Consider the following 15,817-nt stretch of genomic DNA (forward strand, 5'->3'; position numbering starts at 1 on the left):
GCGGTTGATCATGAAATGTGAGCCAGAAATAGTGTTCAGTGTCATCTTTGAAATGAAGTAGTTTGGTTATGCTTTTCAATAAGAATATTTAGCCCTTTTTATATGACCAGAGCTTGATCTCTCAATCGAAAGGCTGTTAAGGAATCTCTGGTAGTCTGTTGTTGCCCGTTGTTACATTTAAATGGGGCCTTCAGTTCCCAAAGATCCTCTCTTACAAAGCGATATGAAATTTGGACAAGATGCTTTTGCAGAAACCAAATTTTGTGGATAAACCATAGTGCTTTTTGTGGCCATTTTTAAGTTATTTAAATGATTTAGAAATACATTTTAGAGAGCAGTTTGAGCTTTCCTTTTATTTATTAAAGAAAAAATGTATTAGTCTATATTTGTCATACCTCTCTGTTTTTTGGACAGTTGAACCTGGGCAAGGACTAGGAGTTCTCTTCGACAATATTGAGTGTTGGGAAATAATTTGATTTGTTTTTTCTTCTTTTTTTAAAATTTACAAGTTACAATTTTTTTAAAAAAAATTTGTACATTTTTAAATTTACAAATTAAATTTATAAAAAGAGGGTTAGTTTACCCAGAAGTGAAAATTTACTCACTAGATATGGATTAGTTTATTTCTTCAAATGGATTTCTTCTGAACAGATTTTGAGAAATTTAGCATTACATTACTTGCTCACCAATGGTTAATGTGGAGTTAATGGGTGCCATCAGAATGAAAGTCCAAATAGCTGATCAAAACATCAATTTAGCCAAAAGTGGAAAAGGCTGTATTTGTAATAAATTCATTATTAAGACTTAAACTTAAAATCATTGCTTTTGGCTGATATATGCGTTCTCTATCCACAACGTTGCTTTCTCCAGTTAAAGTCATCTCGTCTGAATTAGGAAGGAAATATGTACTGATCAAGTGAAAATGGTTCTAGACAAATTATTTTGGATTATTCTGATGCTTTTATCAGCTATTTGGACACTCATTCTGATGGCACCCATTCACTGCAGAAGATTCATTGGTGAGCAAGTGATGATAAAATGCTACATATCTCCAAATCTGTCCCGAAAAAAAAAATTCAGCAAATCTTCATGTATGGGTGAGCTAATCTTTTAAGTGTTTTGTAGAAATGTACTTGTTCTCTAAGTGGTGTTTTTTTTTTTTACCAGTTCGACCCATTGGAGTCTTACAATCAGGCTGCTTTCACCCAGCATTCAGTAATATTTGCTTTTAGAAACATTGCATGATAATGGAGACCTGCAGATGGTTAAAAACAAGCTGTGCAGTACATTTCGCCCCTTTGAACATGTATGCCATCCTCAGGTTTGCCCCATATTCAGCGAGCGCATTGCGGGCTGTAATTTGTGCGGGTTATGAACGGATGACCGGTTCTCGTCTCAGGTTGACTCTGCGGCCCACCCACCTGCATAGGAATAGCTAAGTGCACAACGGCTAATTGGTGTCTGTAGGAAGCCGATGAGGGGGAAGATATGAGCCTGAAGTACATATACAATAATTGGAAAAAAACAAAGCGTTTATTTAAATCAACGAAGCTTCAGATCTCTGTGGTTTGCACAATAGGCCCTAAAGTCTGCAAAACCGTTCGCCCTTTTTACCTGTGAGAATCAAAATATCAAGACAAACACAAATGAACTGCTCTACTGGCACAGAGTGGTTAATATGTAAAGCCCTCGGTGGATTGTGTTTGCGTCGCTCTCCGTGGTGCTGAAGCGGTGATTGACGGCCGTCGAGGACAGAGGCTCAGCACTGGGCTGCATGCGTCTGTGTCGATGTGTGATTATCAACCCGAGCTCATGTGTTTCACATTAGAGTTGGGGCAGATTAATTAAGCGAAATTTTTATCGTCGATTTAATCAAGCATTCAATTGCCTAGATGATAAATCTTAGAAATACTTCTTGTAACTAAAGTTGTATTGCAAACGAGTATTTTTATGCGGGCGGGGATCAGATTAACAGTTTGAATCAATGTTTTTTTTATATTATTTAGATGTAGGTCGTGCAGTACTTAATCCATTTGACATGTTTATTTTGTATGTATTTATGTGAATGTTCGGCTTTTACAAGGATGTGCCCATAGAACAGGCAACGGCTGTGTCATCATGCAGGTTTGCCTTTTCTTTTATTTGCATTTTGTTTGCTAAACCCCTCACTGTTACATTTAGCCAGCGCTACTCGTCTTTTTTTCGAATCCTTGCAGTTTCTTGCAACCCATTGTTGTAATCTTTAAGGGCAGGGGATCAAGATTATTAGAGTCACAAACAAAATGACATCGTTGCCATGGCAACCGATCAGTGTGTCTCCCCTAAACACACACACACACCGTATTGCTTAGCCAGCCATATTCGTGGCAAGGATGAGAAATAATTTGAGAAACGAAACACTTGAAGCGATCGGGAATCAACGTATCAAACCCTCATCAACACCGTCTCGCTAAACCAAGAGACGCACTATTCAGCGCAGCGGACCTCTGTGAGAACACCCGCCTCATTCCACCGGTGTTTCGTGACAGGGTTGGAATGTTCCTGTGTGCACACTTTGCAGGCGGCGTCGATTAACGGCAACGTTAAGGAGCAACGGGGGGAAAATGCATGGCATCGGTGCCGTCCGTTATTCTGGGCGTTATTGAAAATATATGAGGGACTTCGAGGGTTATCTCACCTGGAATACTTTCACAGTAAAGAACGGTAACACGCAAACAAGTTTGTGCACGATCAGTTGCCTATCGCTAAAAACCGATGCTTTTTCTGTAGTACGAACATGGAAAGAAACGGCGTAGGTGAGAGAAAAACCTGGAAAGATATAAGTGACTAAAACTGTTGTTTTGTTACCAAAAGACTAGCCTAGAGTACTTCTACCAGCAGTAGAAAAGTGCTGAAACAGTTTGTGGAAATAACAGGATTTGTCAGCCATCGTCGTCACTCAGGGTTAAGTGAGATGTGAGACTGTGGGTGTTGTGAGGAGCCGGAGGATGCAGTACAGGTAAGTCAAGTTGAACTATATTTCTGCAAGTCATCTGATTGTCTGATCAAACGTTCACGCGCTTGTGTTTGATTCTGTAAGTTTCATGATTTGCGCGCCGGGTCAAAATGTCACATTTTATATGTTCGATCAATTGCAAGGGACTGGAGGATGATGCTCACACACATATGTAAGTGAAAGGTGGCTCCATATCACCTTCCGTGCAAACATGCATCCACCCCTACGCAGACGGCCATTCATTGCGCTCGCGCTGTTTGTCATGTCCACCCACTCACCCGCGTGCGAATTACAGGTCCACAATCCGCAAGAGACACGTTGATATAAGATAGTTTTATCTCCAGCTATCAGAAATGTATCAAACCCTGTTATTATTGGGGAATATGACTGTAACGAGAGCGACAAAAGTCCGATGTGTTTGGTGGGTTGCGCAGAGAACATTTCATACGGTGTGTCTCTCTACAAGGTATGACGCTGGGTGATTTTTTATTTATTTATTTATTTTTATTGATTGTTAGCTTATGTTATGCTAAGTTGACAGAATTAACGGAACTCACCCTAGTGGCATTTTTTGGGCTTACACATACACATATAAGGCCACCAACTTATAAATAATTGTGCGTCATTTACTATTTATTTTTTACTTAATAACTGAACTTGCAAAGCGCAGATGTATTAAAGATGGCTCCGATGTAGGAATTGTTATGAAAAAATCTGAGGTTTATGCTTGTGAATAATTTTATATACAGCACCTTCTGGCTAGAAAACAATAGAAAAACGGCCAAGGCCCTGAGTTGCAGAAGTCTTGCCGAATAAAGTTCAGTAATGAGGTGAAACTTAAAAAGTAAAGAAGAAACGCTATCCCATGTTGATCATTTAAATGGCTGTACATTCATGCAACAACATTTGTTGTCAAACTATGGTTTGTATATTCAACCTGGTTTCATTTTTCCTGCTTACGAATAAAGCTGGTTTTCATGTTTACAAGTGAAATTTGCTGTCAAGAGGCACCAAGCAGAATTTGTGCTTGCCAAATGGCACACTTTGCAACACATTTTATAGGTCTTTTGTTTGGGGGGGGGGGGGGGGGGGGCACATATGGCAGAAGCTTTAGTCTCTATCATTCTGTCTTATGTACTCATCTCATTCCATTAGATCTAAACATGCACACAAAGTGGCTTTTTTGTCTTTCACACAAAAATAAATAAATAAATAAATTGCAAGGAAATGCATTTGATAAATGTACATTTTTAAAATGATTTTATACTATAGATGCATAGGCTTTAGGACTAATGGACTGCTAAGGTCAAGTCCATGAATAGCCTGGATTGTGACAGGGGTACGGAGGAAAAGGGTAAACTATTTGTCTATCACAAAAACAGCAGGTTTAGAGGGGAGAAGAATCATTCTCTTTCTCCTTCTCTCCTTCTATACAAGTCTGAACTGCTGCAGTGCTATTCTGAGAGAGAGAGAGAGAGCTGCCTCAACCCACTCAATGAATATCACAGAGAGAGAGGGAGGGAGATAAAGAGAAGTCGAGAGAACATCCAAAACAGATATGTTTTGCAACAGTAATACAATGAAATAAAAGGAGAATAGCACAATTTTCTAAAATCTGATTAAAAGCGGATGAATCGTTATTCCTCTGTCAGTTCACATTCTAGAAACTGTTTTCTGAATGCGCCACATCTTCAGTGTCACATCTCTTAGAAGTCGCCCACAGTGCCTTGCTCATTGGGTGCTGTGTTCAGCAAAAGCTAATCCAGTTTGCAAAAGCGCATACTGGTGTCGAAATAGCCTATGCTATATATATTATAAATATGCAAATGAGAGGTGGCTGTTTTTAATGTTATGGGTTGTTCTTAGGTTCGCTCCTGTGAAAACTATAAATGGCCCATATGAACCATTTAAAGCCACACCTGTTCAGATCGGCGTTCCGTGTCTAAAATGTCTTCTGTCATTGCTTCCAGCAGAACTTCTCACAGGTGAAAATATATATAGGTGAAAAAAGAAAAACATTCTTCCCACGTAGGTCGGTTGTTGCGCTGTTTGTACCAAATCCATAATTGTATCTGTCAATGCAAAGTCCTTTCTAAAAGCACTTTGGCTATTTAATGCTTCCGTATTAATTATGCACCAAATGGTGACAAAACCACAAGCAGGTTAAAATCTGCTAATTATGAAAGCATTATCAGCAGCTGTCATTACGAGAGGTGTTGAATTCATTTAGCATAAATAAAAGAATAAAGTCTGACCAAATCATTTTTTTTGTCCTGAAATGTTGTATTATATTTCACGGTTATTCTAGAATATGATCACAGTTATAGAATATTTATGAATATATGTAGAATATATGATCAAATTCAGTCATAGCTAATTTTACATTAAAAACATTTTTGCCACACATTTTTGAAATGTATTGTCCCTTAATAATATAATATAATATAATATAATACACTGAAAAACAATAGTGTAGAAACAGGTTTCTTAGAAACTGCTAGTAAATTTTACAAACAATTACAAAGAAATGTCAAGTAGCACACTGAATTACATGTACAATTGTGAAGTATAGAAAAAAAATATAATTGTATGCATAATTGAATCAATATATACTATAAATTGTATTTTTTAATCATACTCCAATAATCATTGATTTGTTCAAAAAGTAAAAAAAAAAATTATATAATATATTTTATACATGATTTGCATTGCTTGCCTCCAGATTTATGGTCTTAATATTATGTTCATTACTTTCAAAATATTTCAAAGAATGATTCGCCAATATTTTTATTTTTGTTGTTTAGCATTTTAATTATTGAATAGTTTTTCTTGTTCATATTTTTGAAAATTTGAGCCTGTATTCTGATGTATTTTGAAATAATACCTACAGGTTTTCTAGTATTTTCTTGTAAATAATACTCAAATAAATAATGGTTTATTTACAACTTCTCTCTCTCTCTCTCTCTCTCTCTCTCTCTCTCTCTCTCTCTTTTTTTTTTACAGTGTCTTAGCACTGCTTGTACACATTTATGGTTTTCATATTTTTGTCATGACTTTCAAAGTATTTCAAACAATAGTTAACCAATATTTTTTATATTTATTTAGCATTTCAACTATTTAATAGTTTTTTTACTTTTGTGCCTCTGTGCTTTCTGTATTTTCTTTGTACTTTTTATCCCTATGTATTTTTAAACACACACACACACACATATATATCTAAAATCAGTCAATATTCCACTTTAGCTGCTATAGCTCAGATGAGAGTGCAGCCTGCAGTAGAGTGTATTTTCCTGGCCAATGCTGTATTTCCTGCAGATTTTTGTGTGGCTCCTCTCTGTGCAGTTTTTCTTGGTGATATCTGTGCCTCATTACATCAAAGACACATACAAGCTGGTGTCTCTTATGGCATTAACTTGTTGATCTGTGACAACAGATTTCCAATGCTCTCTCTTTCGGAGGACTATACACATTTTCTGCACAGTGCATTTTTGTGGATTTAGTAGATGTTATTATTCCTGTGTGAGCCAGCAATGCTGTCTGCATGTGTGGAAGTCTCAGTGTTTGGCATTAGCACTGTATGTTCCCGGTGTTGTGTATTGTGTGTACTGTGTGCGTATGTGTGTTAGTAAGTGGTGTCACCGAACGCTCTCCATTCTCTCCCACCCACACACTGCACTCCCACATACACACACACACACACACACAAAGCACCTCTCCTCTGTTATACCTCTGGCTCTGTGCATTCTGCTATGCTGTGCTCATATTTAAATCTCTACCCTGCATTTATCTTGTTTCTTTTCGTACTTTACCCAACCTTCTTTTATCTGCTTGACAGTTTTCCACAGGCCCTTACAATTGTGAAAAATAAAGCATATAGGTATTGATTACAGAATAATATTTAGCACAACACTGTCTCTTTTACTTCCTCACAAACAATCTGACACATAGACCTACAGTGTCACAAAATAAGCTTCTCTCTCTCTCTCTCTCTCTCTCTCTCTCGCGCGCGCTCACCCCCTCCTTCATGTCATGCATCATGCTATGCTCTCTGAAAAGGACTGATCACTATTTGTTCGGATCATTGCTACTATTCACTTCTTTCAATGCTTCTGATTCATACTGACTTATTGTAACACATTAGACAAACGGTCATCACATCAGCTCTTCTTTTCTTTCTCAGCGCCATGAGCTGGAATCTGCAGCTTTACTGCACATACTTAGTACAAATGTTAGATATATTAACGTAATCACTCTTGCCTACATCTAAATCTTTCTAAAAATGTTAAATATATAATGTATTTACTAAGAGTATATTATTGTGTTTTTCAAGAATCAGCACTTAATATTTTACTTTACTACATGTCACTGCTTAATATCTTACTTTTAACTTCGTCACACTGCAGAAAACATGCCATTCATTGCTATTTTAATGTAAAGAAGTTGCTTGTGTTCTGAAACATGGTGATGAGGTCCAATTCATGTTCTTCTGAATGAATCATTCTCCTGAGCCAATGCTTTTTTTTTTTTTTTTTTTTTTTTTTTAAAGAACATTTGTAAACTGATTCGCAAATTGCAAGGAAGAATTCATTCCTGAATCTGGAATCATCCAACTGCAAGGGTTTTGAAATCTCATCGGTGGGAACGTGTATATATATATATATATATATATATATATATATATACACACGAGTATAAAACTTACAAATTGTATTATTATTTACATTTCTGTAAAATTGTTTAACATGAGACAGGGAACATCCAACAATGTAAGACACATCCAACATGATGAACACAAAATAAGTTAGCACAAATAAAATTAAAAAAGAAGACAAGGAGCACAAGTCGAGGCAAACAGGCAACAGATAAAGACATCAAAGAAGAATTCACTAAGATAAGAAATATTTTGACATAGAGAAACATAAAGTTTGAGACTTTCTATTTTGTTTTGTTTTTCAATATTTGAAGAACTGGAACTAATATGATCATCAGAGCATGTGCGTCGATGATTTTATCGCCAAGGTGAAAAAAGTTAGCTATTGTAATGATGAGTTTCGCGTATTGTTTCTAAATCATATTTAGGTTTTACATGACTATAAAATGTTTATTTGATAAAACAATAATTTTATAGCTGAGTTGAGTTCGTGTTAATGTTCAAAAGTCATTTCATTGTCATATTTTGTATAAAAAAACAATTTGGTACATATAATGTGTATAGACATACAGCCCAACCTCATGCAAATGTCTTTTGTGTTGAATTCGGTGGATTCTATATTGATCGCATTAGTTTTGCTGCATACCTTATTTGCCTGTCACATGCCATATGTGTCACGATGAAAATAATAGGCTGCCAAGCAGATGACAAGCTAACTATGATCTTTCAAAAACTTTCACAGATGTCTGTGTGTGTGTGTGTGTGCATGTAGGATGTAACATCAATGTGTTGATTTCTTTTCAGAGGCACATCGCTTGATAACTGAACACTTCATAACCGCCAGCGGATTCCAAGATCGACCCTGCAAAACAGTGAGGAAACAGCCATGTCCACACCATGGGATTTAAAATCATTTCACCAAGAGCTTCAGCAAACCCTTTCAAATGTTTCTCGGTCTCAATGAAAACTAAGCTTATCTTAAAAGCAAATCTGTTGAGTGAACCTTAAGAAACTGGAAAGCGACTGGAAGGTTTTTACATAGTCTCTACCCTTGGAAATTTCTATTGTGAAGACAATCAGCCTTGAAAACGTTTTACGTCTTTTCTGCCATCATCAGTTTGTGTGTGTGTGTGTGTGTCTGTGCCAACGGTTTATTATATATTCTGAATACACATCTTAAATGCAAGTAGATAGGACAACCATTTTATATTCAATGTGACTTATATATTCATACCTGATTTCTTTTACCTATTTTAGATTTGCACACAGGATTATCCATTTGGTAATTGTTTACATGCTTAATGAGGAAACGCACACTCATTGAATCTCACTCCATGAATGAGATACGGAACAAAATCAGAATGATTCCTCACCATACTGCCCTCGAACCCTCAAAGGAGTTCAACATCCGGAGTAGTCTTGTTAACACGTAAACAAGTGCAGTACAACAAGATCCATTTCTGAGTTGTTGTTGTTGTTGTTTTTTCACCAAGTGTATGAAAACTGTTTATACTAGTTAATAATAGCAAACATTCAGGGAGCATTACAGGTCAGGGAAATCTGCTCAAAGACTTAAGTGCCATTGCTGAACGTAAAGAGTGCCCAAATTAAAAATAATAATAATCATTGTGATCAGCAAAACATTCGTTTACATTTTAAAGATGTTTACAGTTGCCCCTTTCTCTTAAACGAATCTTTCATCCTGATAAGTGCCAAAACTGGGAATTAAACCTAAACACTTTTATTGTATACAGTATACTACATAATTGCCTTCATGTGTCAACGCTGAATATAGACACTAGATATTGAAGTAATAGAAGGACAGTAACGAGAAGCCATTTTGTTTGTCTGTGGATATCTGAAAATGTATATTTTTCAAGAAAGGGAATACCTCAAAAGGGATTTTTAATTCCTGTTTATACAAAAACTAGCCGATTGTGTGTTGCCTGCATCAAATATTGTCGGCATTTGGATTGTTTTCCAGCAATGTGCTGGACGGAAGCACTGCATGATGAGAGACTGTGTGTTGTGTAACTCACCTCGAAGCTGAAAGCACATCAGAATAGTTCTTTTTCTCTCGCGCCGTCTTGGAGTGTGACCGTTCACGGCGCACACTTTTTAACAGACTTTGAAAACAGATTTTCCTTTCAAGACTGTTTTCATAAAGACCCAGATTTCATACGTCGGAGGGCTGCTACAAGAATATTTTACATACGGCGCAAGGCAGACTGTTTTTACAAAATTCAGCATTGTGCGGTGGGTTGAGTCAGCGAGAGAAAATAGCAGCGTTAGTCATGTAAAGATGATGCCCACCTTGGAAGCTCGAGTGCGTGTCATCATTCTCTTTCTGCTAGTCGCTTTCCCACTTAACGCTTCTTCGGCGAGCGTCCCGGGCCCCACCAGAAACACACCAAATGGGCCTATCATCATTACCCCTACATCCAACCCCATATCTCAGGGTAGGGGCTTTCTGTACCCCCTTTCTAAAAACGGTCGGGGCATGCGAGGGAAGTCGATGAATCATCGGCCAAAGGAGCCAGCTGGAGCGGCAGAAATGCCCCCCAGGCCGCTGCCTCAGATAATGCTGCCAAAGAATGCAACGACTGATGCACTGAAGGGACCTTTTAGAGCGGTGAAGGTACCTCCGCCTCCTCGCAAACTGGTGGAAGTGGATGTTTGTCGGGGTTATTATGATGTCATGGGCCAGTATGACATCACCTTTAACTGCTCCAAGGATGACTTCATCTACTGCTGCGGGACCTGCCATTATAGATTTTGTTGTCCGGACCGCTCTCGAAGGCTGGACCAGAACATCTGCCACAACTACCATTCCCCAGTGTGGGCCAATACGGCCCCACCTGTGACCAGGCCCTCGCTGCCTGCCTACCCGGACCTCAACCGCATCGAACAAAGCAACAACACGGTCTATGTCATCGGTGGAGTCATTTCGTTTACAGTGGCGGTGGCAGTGGCCATTAAAGTGGCGTTCCACAAGGCGTCACGGCAGCCTAGGAACAGGGAACTCAACATGCCCAGGTTAGAGTTCATGCGTCTCGATCAAAACGGACTTCTGATACACCTAAACCTGTATTTTCTTAACTTAATCATTTCTACATCCTTTCCTGTCAGGGCTCTTGTGGAAATGCTGCGTCACCAGTCGAGTCCAGTTCAAGAGGGAGAGAGAAACAACAGTGTTGCCTTGGGAACTGGAGGAGGAGAGGGGACTCTTGGACGACCCCCGAAAAATCTCTATCCAACGCTACAGAGTAAAGATAACCGACGTGAGTGGAAAACTTCATAATCTCCATATGAAGGGGAGATGGCCCTTTCAAGAACCGCGTGCATTTAATTCAGCAAGATGAGTTTAGCATGTTTAAGATGTTATTAATATTTAAAATATTATTATTAAGGGAATATTGTTAATAATGATGTATTATAATATATTAATGGAAACATTAATTGTTAGCACACAAGTGATAACCATGAAAGGTTATGAAAGAAATGCCTTTCTACTGAGGTGAAATGAACTCCTCTCTTGGGCTGTTTTTAAATGTGTTTGTTTTTGAAATGGCAAAAATACTAAATTAAATATTCGATGTACATTTATGCATTTTAGTGACAAAATGTAGGGAATAACGTCAAAAACATCAGAATACAGAATCCCTGATGAAGAGATTTGAATTACACAAGAATTCAGATATTATTCATAATTATGAATAATGAAGATATTTGAAATGCACATCTAATTTATGAAATTCTTAAATAATAAGTGCATGAATAATAATTATTCAGTTAAAAAATTAAGATATTGTAGAAGCAGCAGCATGCCACTGGGGACCCTCTGCCCCATTTCTGAAGGGGGCATCTCACTTTAACTTTTCACTTCAAAGTAAAAATGAAAATTAATATTTGTTATCCATTCATCATAATGATTTTGTGTGTCTACAAAAACAAACATATAAACTGGGTTGCAATCGGCTGGTATTGTTGCTTTATATGTCAAACAGAGTTCCTTTCATGTTTCAATATCAACTTGAATCTTGTGAACGGCCAACTGTATAAATTCAGGACAAGGAAGGAACACAGGGAAAAAGCAATAGCCAAATGATGAAAGGGCATTTATGAATTATTTAACATAGAGCTGTATATGATGGCATTAAAATGAACAGACGGTGTAAAATTTTTGACACATTGTAGAGCGAGAAAGAGCTTAATAGGGCAACATCTTGTAGAAGTAGAAGATGAATAAATGTACATCGTAAATTCATACTAAATATAATTTATTGCAAAGGCATGAAGGCAGAAATCTCTAAAACACACATGCCTTCGTTCTGTTTCACAGTGGGGAATCTACAGCATAACTTCATCCATACAACAGGTTCCAGTCCCAAACATACAGCCACCATTGGTAGGTAAAACCCACTGTCCTACAGTTCTTTATTCTATAGAGTTTGAATTAGCTCAACGTCCATCATTGTGTGTTTAAAGAGCGTGGACAACATATGAATAACATGCAGCTGGCCACCGGTGGCACACTGAAGCCCAGTAAACATACTAATGCCATGAAGCCCCAGCCGTCCTTCCATCACTCTCTACATAACCTGGCTCAGCTGCCGCCCTCGTATGAAGCTGCCATGAAGCCTGAGATCAACAGATACTCATCTCTCAAGCGTCTGGGTGAGTGCTTTATTACCAGTGGAGAGGAAGATTCTAATCTCAAGGACATTATGTTTTGTAGAAATTACATAAAAGGTTGGCATGACTGCTTTCTTATTATAGAGACATAATTTCAAAGGCATAAAGCAAATTCATAAGCAATAAGAAGAAAAAGATGGACTGTTATCAAAAACAGTGTGATATTTAGTACTGTTCTGTTTAGAAGGAGAAATTACCTGATTGATGATGAGGACATGAGTCTCATGTGGAGCTCAGAGCATTGCGTATAAATATCTGTAAGCTTGGGTTTTTATTTCAAGCAGTGTTAGTGTTTCACTGGAACACTTGGGTCATCTTAATGAGGGCAAACCAGTGCAAAGCACTCACAATCGTGTACAGACGTATACAGCCTTAAGGTTTCTCTCTCAGCTAGACATCAAACCTCCAAGGAAGTGTGAGTTACAGTTGGAGGACAAGAAAGTTCTGCACAGGCAAAGGCTGATACAATGACTCAGACTTAATCAGCCAAAAGATGAAATGGCTTAGGTCTGAGGATAAAACAGGATTGTATTGTATTAATATTGATATATTAATGTAATACAGATTTTAGGCATTGACAAAGTCAAGCATTAATGAAATCAAGCATTAAGCATAGCTCTGGATTGGAGGTTGAAGAATTTATTTTTAAGTGTTAAGTAGATTGTGATGAAAGTTTGAATTCATTTCTAGCTTGTAGCTCAAAGTATGCACAAATTTTTAGTAGTGCATCCACATTTATTAGGGATGCACAGTATATTGGTTCTATATTGGTTGTTAGATTAATAATCTGTTTTGGTAATATACAGATTTTCCATCTAGATAATGCGTGCTATAATTACATGTAATTATAAATAAAACCCAAAATTAATAGTGATTGTTATACTGTACAAGACATTATAATTTTGTGATGTCTAAATTCACTTTAAAAAGATTGCTTTTTAGTGTTTTATTGTTAATTTATTTATATCAGATTGTATCGAGATGTAATGTCAGCCATTAATTTTTATTCATTGGCCATAGATAGATAGAAACAAGAAAAAAAAGAAAAAAAAAAGTCTTATTGGTATTGAACAGAATTTGGATTTTGTAATTTGTCGTTGTTAACCATACCAAGAGAAATGTATTATCTTTTATAAATTTACTGCATTTAAAAAAAATTAAAAAACATAAATAAAAATAAAACTTTCAAATTGGGCAGATTTTTTTTTATATCTGTGCATCTCTAATTGGTTTATTCTTCTCTCTCAATTTTCTGATCTTTCCAAACATATTTTACTCCACCTATAGAGAAAGGAGGATTGGAGGAATATTCAGGTTACTGTACCACCAAACGGAGGCCCAACAACGCCCCTCCTTCCTTTCATTCCTCCCAGCATCACCTTCCCTGGGGTGGTGACTACACGATGGGGGGAAGAGGCACGCTTCCCAACCGTGGTACTCGTCCTCGAATACCTCATCCACAGTCTGCCCCAAGCCACACCCCGAATCCTTACCCTCTGGATCCACCGGAGTCAAAACAAAACCAGAACTATGATACGCTTTCCAAACCACCACGTCGTGTCAAATCAACAGACCAACTCCTTGCCCTCTGTGACGGCAACACCTTATCAAGGATGTCGAAGAACCAGCAGCACCAATACTACAAAGCCATGGCCAATTCATCAAAGAATACCAATACGAACACCCTGAAGAAGTCCAAGGAGAGGCTGCTGATGTCCCCAGACCATCTAGAGGAGGAGGCAGGTGGGGATGAGTACGACGAAAGCACGATGGGTATGGGAATGAGCGACTACACGGCCCACACTGGTGGAGGTGGAATGGTACCCACCTTGCCCCGTGTAAGCCACCAGAAAGCTCAATCACAGCAGAATGTTTGCGCCACACCGTCCCTCGACCGGCACCACATGATCAAGATGAACTCGCACCCGACCTCAGGGCGAGAGCAGGAGCGGAATTCGTCAGCAATGTCAGGTCACCTGGGAGGAGGCGGGGCTGGAGGAGTGGGATGGGGCGACATGCCTGGAACAGGAGTTGTCATGGGAACAGGGACTCTTAGTGGACACAGTGCCAGGAGGCTTGCATTTGCAGCTAAAAGGCAAAATACCATTGAACAACTTCACTTCATCCCTGGTGGAGGGGGAAGTGGAGGAGGAGTGGCATCAAACCAAGGGGTTAGAACGGGAAGCAAGAATGAGGTTACTGTGTGAACAAGAAGCTGGAGAGGGAAGGAGGGAATGGAGAATATGGGTGAGTGATAGACTGTGTGAAGAGTTGGAGGATGGTAGAGGGACTGTGGGAGAGAGAGAGTGGGAGGAAGAGGGAGATAAATACCAAGAGAAGAGAGAAAAGGAGTAGGAGGATGGTAAAGGAATAAGAGAAGCAGATTTTGAAGTAGGGGGCCACGAAGTGGCACCATATTTTTTACAGATATATATTGTGTATATAGAGGCAAATTCATAAGATAAGATTAGATAAGTTTTAAGTCAGGTTTGATAGAGCTTCAAAGTTGTTGTGCTTTTTATGTTCATGAAATTGCCGCTATAATTATGATCAAAGCTGCCATATACAACTATTTATTTGCGAAAAGTTTGCCTATAATCTACTGCATAGAATATCAATAGAGTGTAATATAAATTCCACATGATGTGACAGATGAACAGAAACATTTTTCCTATCTTTGTCATGTTTTTATCCTCAGATATTTCACATTATTACACTTTTCATATATAGCTGCTATGGAAAAATATATTTCAGAGAATGGCTTTCATCTTATAACTAAAATGGAACTACTGGGAGACTAATATAATAATTAACGTCAGCATTAAGTGGAACCGGATGAATATGAGTTGAGCGCTTATCCTAACTGATGAATTGTAAAGCTACTTACAGTTGGACAAACGTAATGCTGGATCTTATCTCTTTTTAAATCCTAATCCACTTCAACATAATGAGGAAGTGTGGCAGGGTTTTCACAGCATATGTCAAAATGAATGAAGACGGAGCAATTTGAGGAGCATATCCATAAACTCCTTTTGAATACTGCGAGACAGAGAAAGCAAGCCTCACCATTGTTTCACCTGCATCTTATTCAGTGTGAATTTAACATGGATGTACCAAGTGAGTTTCTGTTAATTTCTTTTTTTTTTTTTTTAGGAAATACTGAAAATAGTACATAAGTTTTAAATTCTCAAGTCTGCCCTTCAGTACATAACTGGAGATTGCTTTGAACTATTGAGGAAAGCCATTCTGGGACACAATTGGGCAGAAAAGCCCAGTAGAATACCAAGAGAAATGTCTGACAATCATCTTTTTTTCCCCCTTAAAAAGACTCATTAATGATCAATGGCACTTTGTTTGGATACTGAGCCACCACTTTCTACAATGTCCAAGTGCTGGGATTTGTAAGGAAGATTCATCATAAGGGATGCTGGACTACCAAAAGCACAAGAATAATACATTAGATTCCTGTAACACTG

The 15,817-nt window shown here is 38.1% G+C and overlaps 1 protein-coding gene across 3 annotated transcripts; it reads left to right on the forward strand.

The window, feature by feature from the left end:
• Positions 1–554: 554 nt before the first annotated feature.
• On the forward strand, positions 555–15,752 carry LOC113059925 (protein shisa-7-like). 3 transcript variants are annotated; one of them, XM_026228624.1, is made up of 7 exons: positions 555–2,998; positions 8,451–10,682; positions 10,776–10,927; positions 11,989–12,054; positions 12,135–12,323; positions 13,629–14,588; positions 15,495–15,752. In XM_026228624.1, exons 2-6 carry the CDS (start codon positions 9,949–9,951, stop codon positions 14,546–14,548), a joined length of 2,061 nt encoding a protein of 686 aa, XP_026084409.1. In that variant the 5' UTR covers positions 555–2,998; positions 8,451–9,948; the 3' UTR covers positions 14,549–14,588; positions 15,495–15,752. The 3 variants fall into 3 exon arrangements, with proteins under 3 accessions (XP_026084409.1, XP_026084408.1, XP_026084410.1); XM_026228623.1 differs by having other exon boundaries at positions 556–2,998; positions 13,629–15,752; XM_026228625.1 differs by lacking the exon at positions 555–2,998 and adding an exon at positions 3,009–3,461 and having other exon boundaries at positions 13,629–15,752.
• Positions 15,753–15,817: the final 65 nt, after the last annotated feature.

Source organism: Carassius auratus, chromosome 41, assembly GCF_003368295.1.
Source record: "Carassius auratus strain Wakin chromosome 41, ASM336829v1, whole genome shotgun sequence".
Taxonomy (NCBI): domain Eukaryota; kingdom Metazoa; phylum Chordata; class Actinopteri; order Cypriniformes; family Cyprinidae; genus Carassius; species Carassius auratus.

Excerpts from the sequence above, each read along its gene's own strand:
- LOC113059925 (XM_026228624.1), top strand. The coding sequence starts at position 9,949 with ATGATGCCCACCTTGGAAGCTCGAGTGCGTGTCATCATTCTCTTTCTG. Across the intron at positions 10,928-11,988 it reads ACAGAGTAAAGATAACCGAC|TGGGGAATCTACAGCATAAC; the intron begins GTGAGTGGAAAA and ends TCTGTTTCACAG. Across the intron at positions 12,324-13,628 it reads CTCATCTCTCAAGCGTCTGG|AGAAAGGAGGATTGGAGGAA; the intron begins GTGAGTGCTTTA and ends CTCCACCTATAG.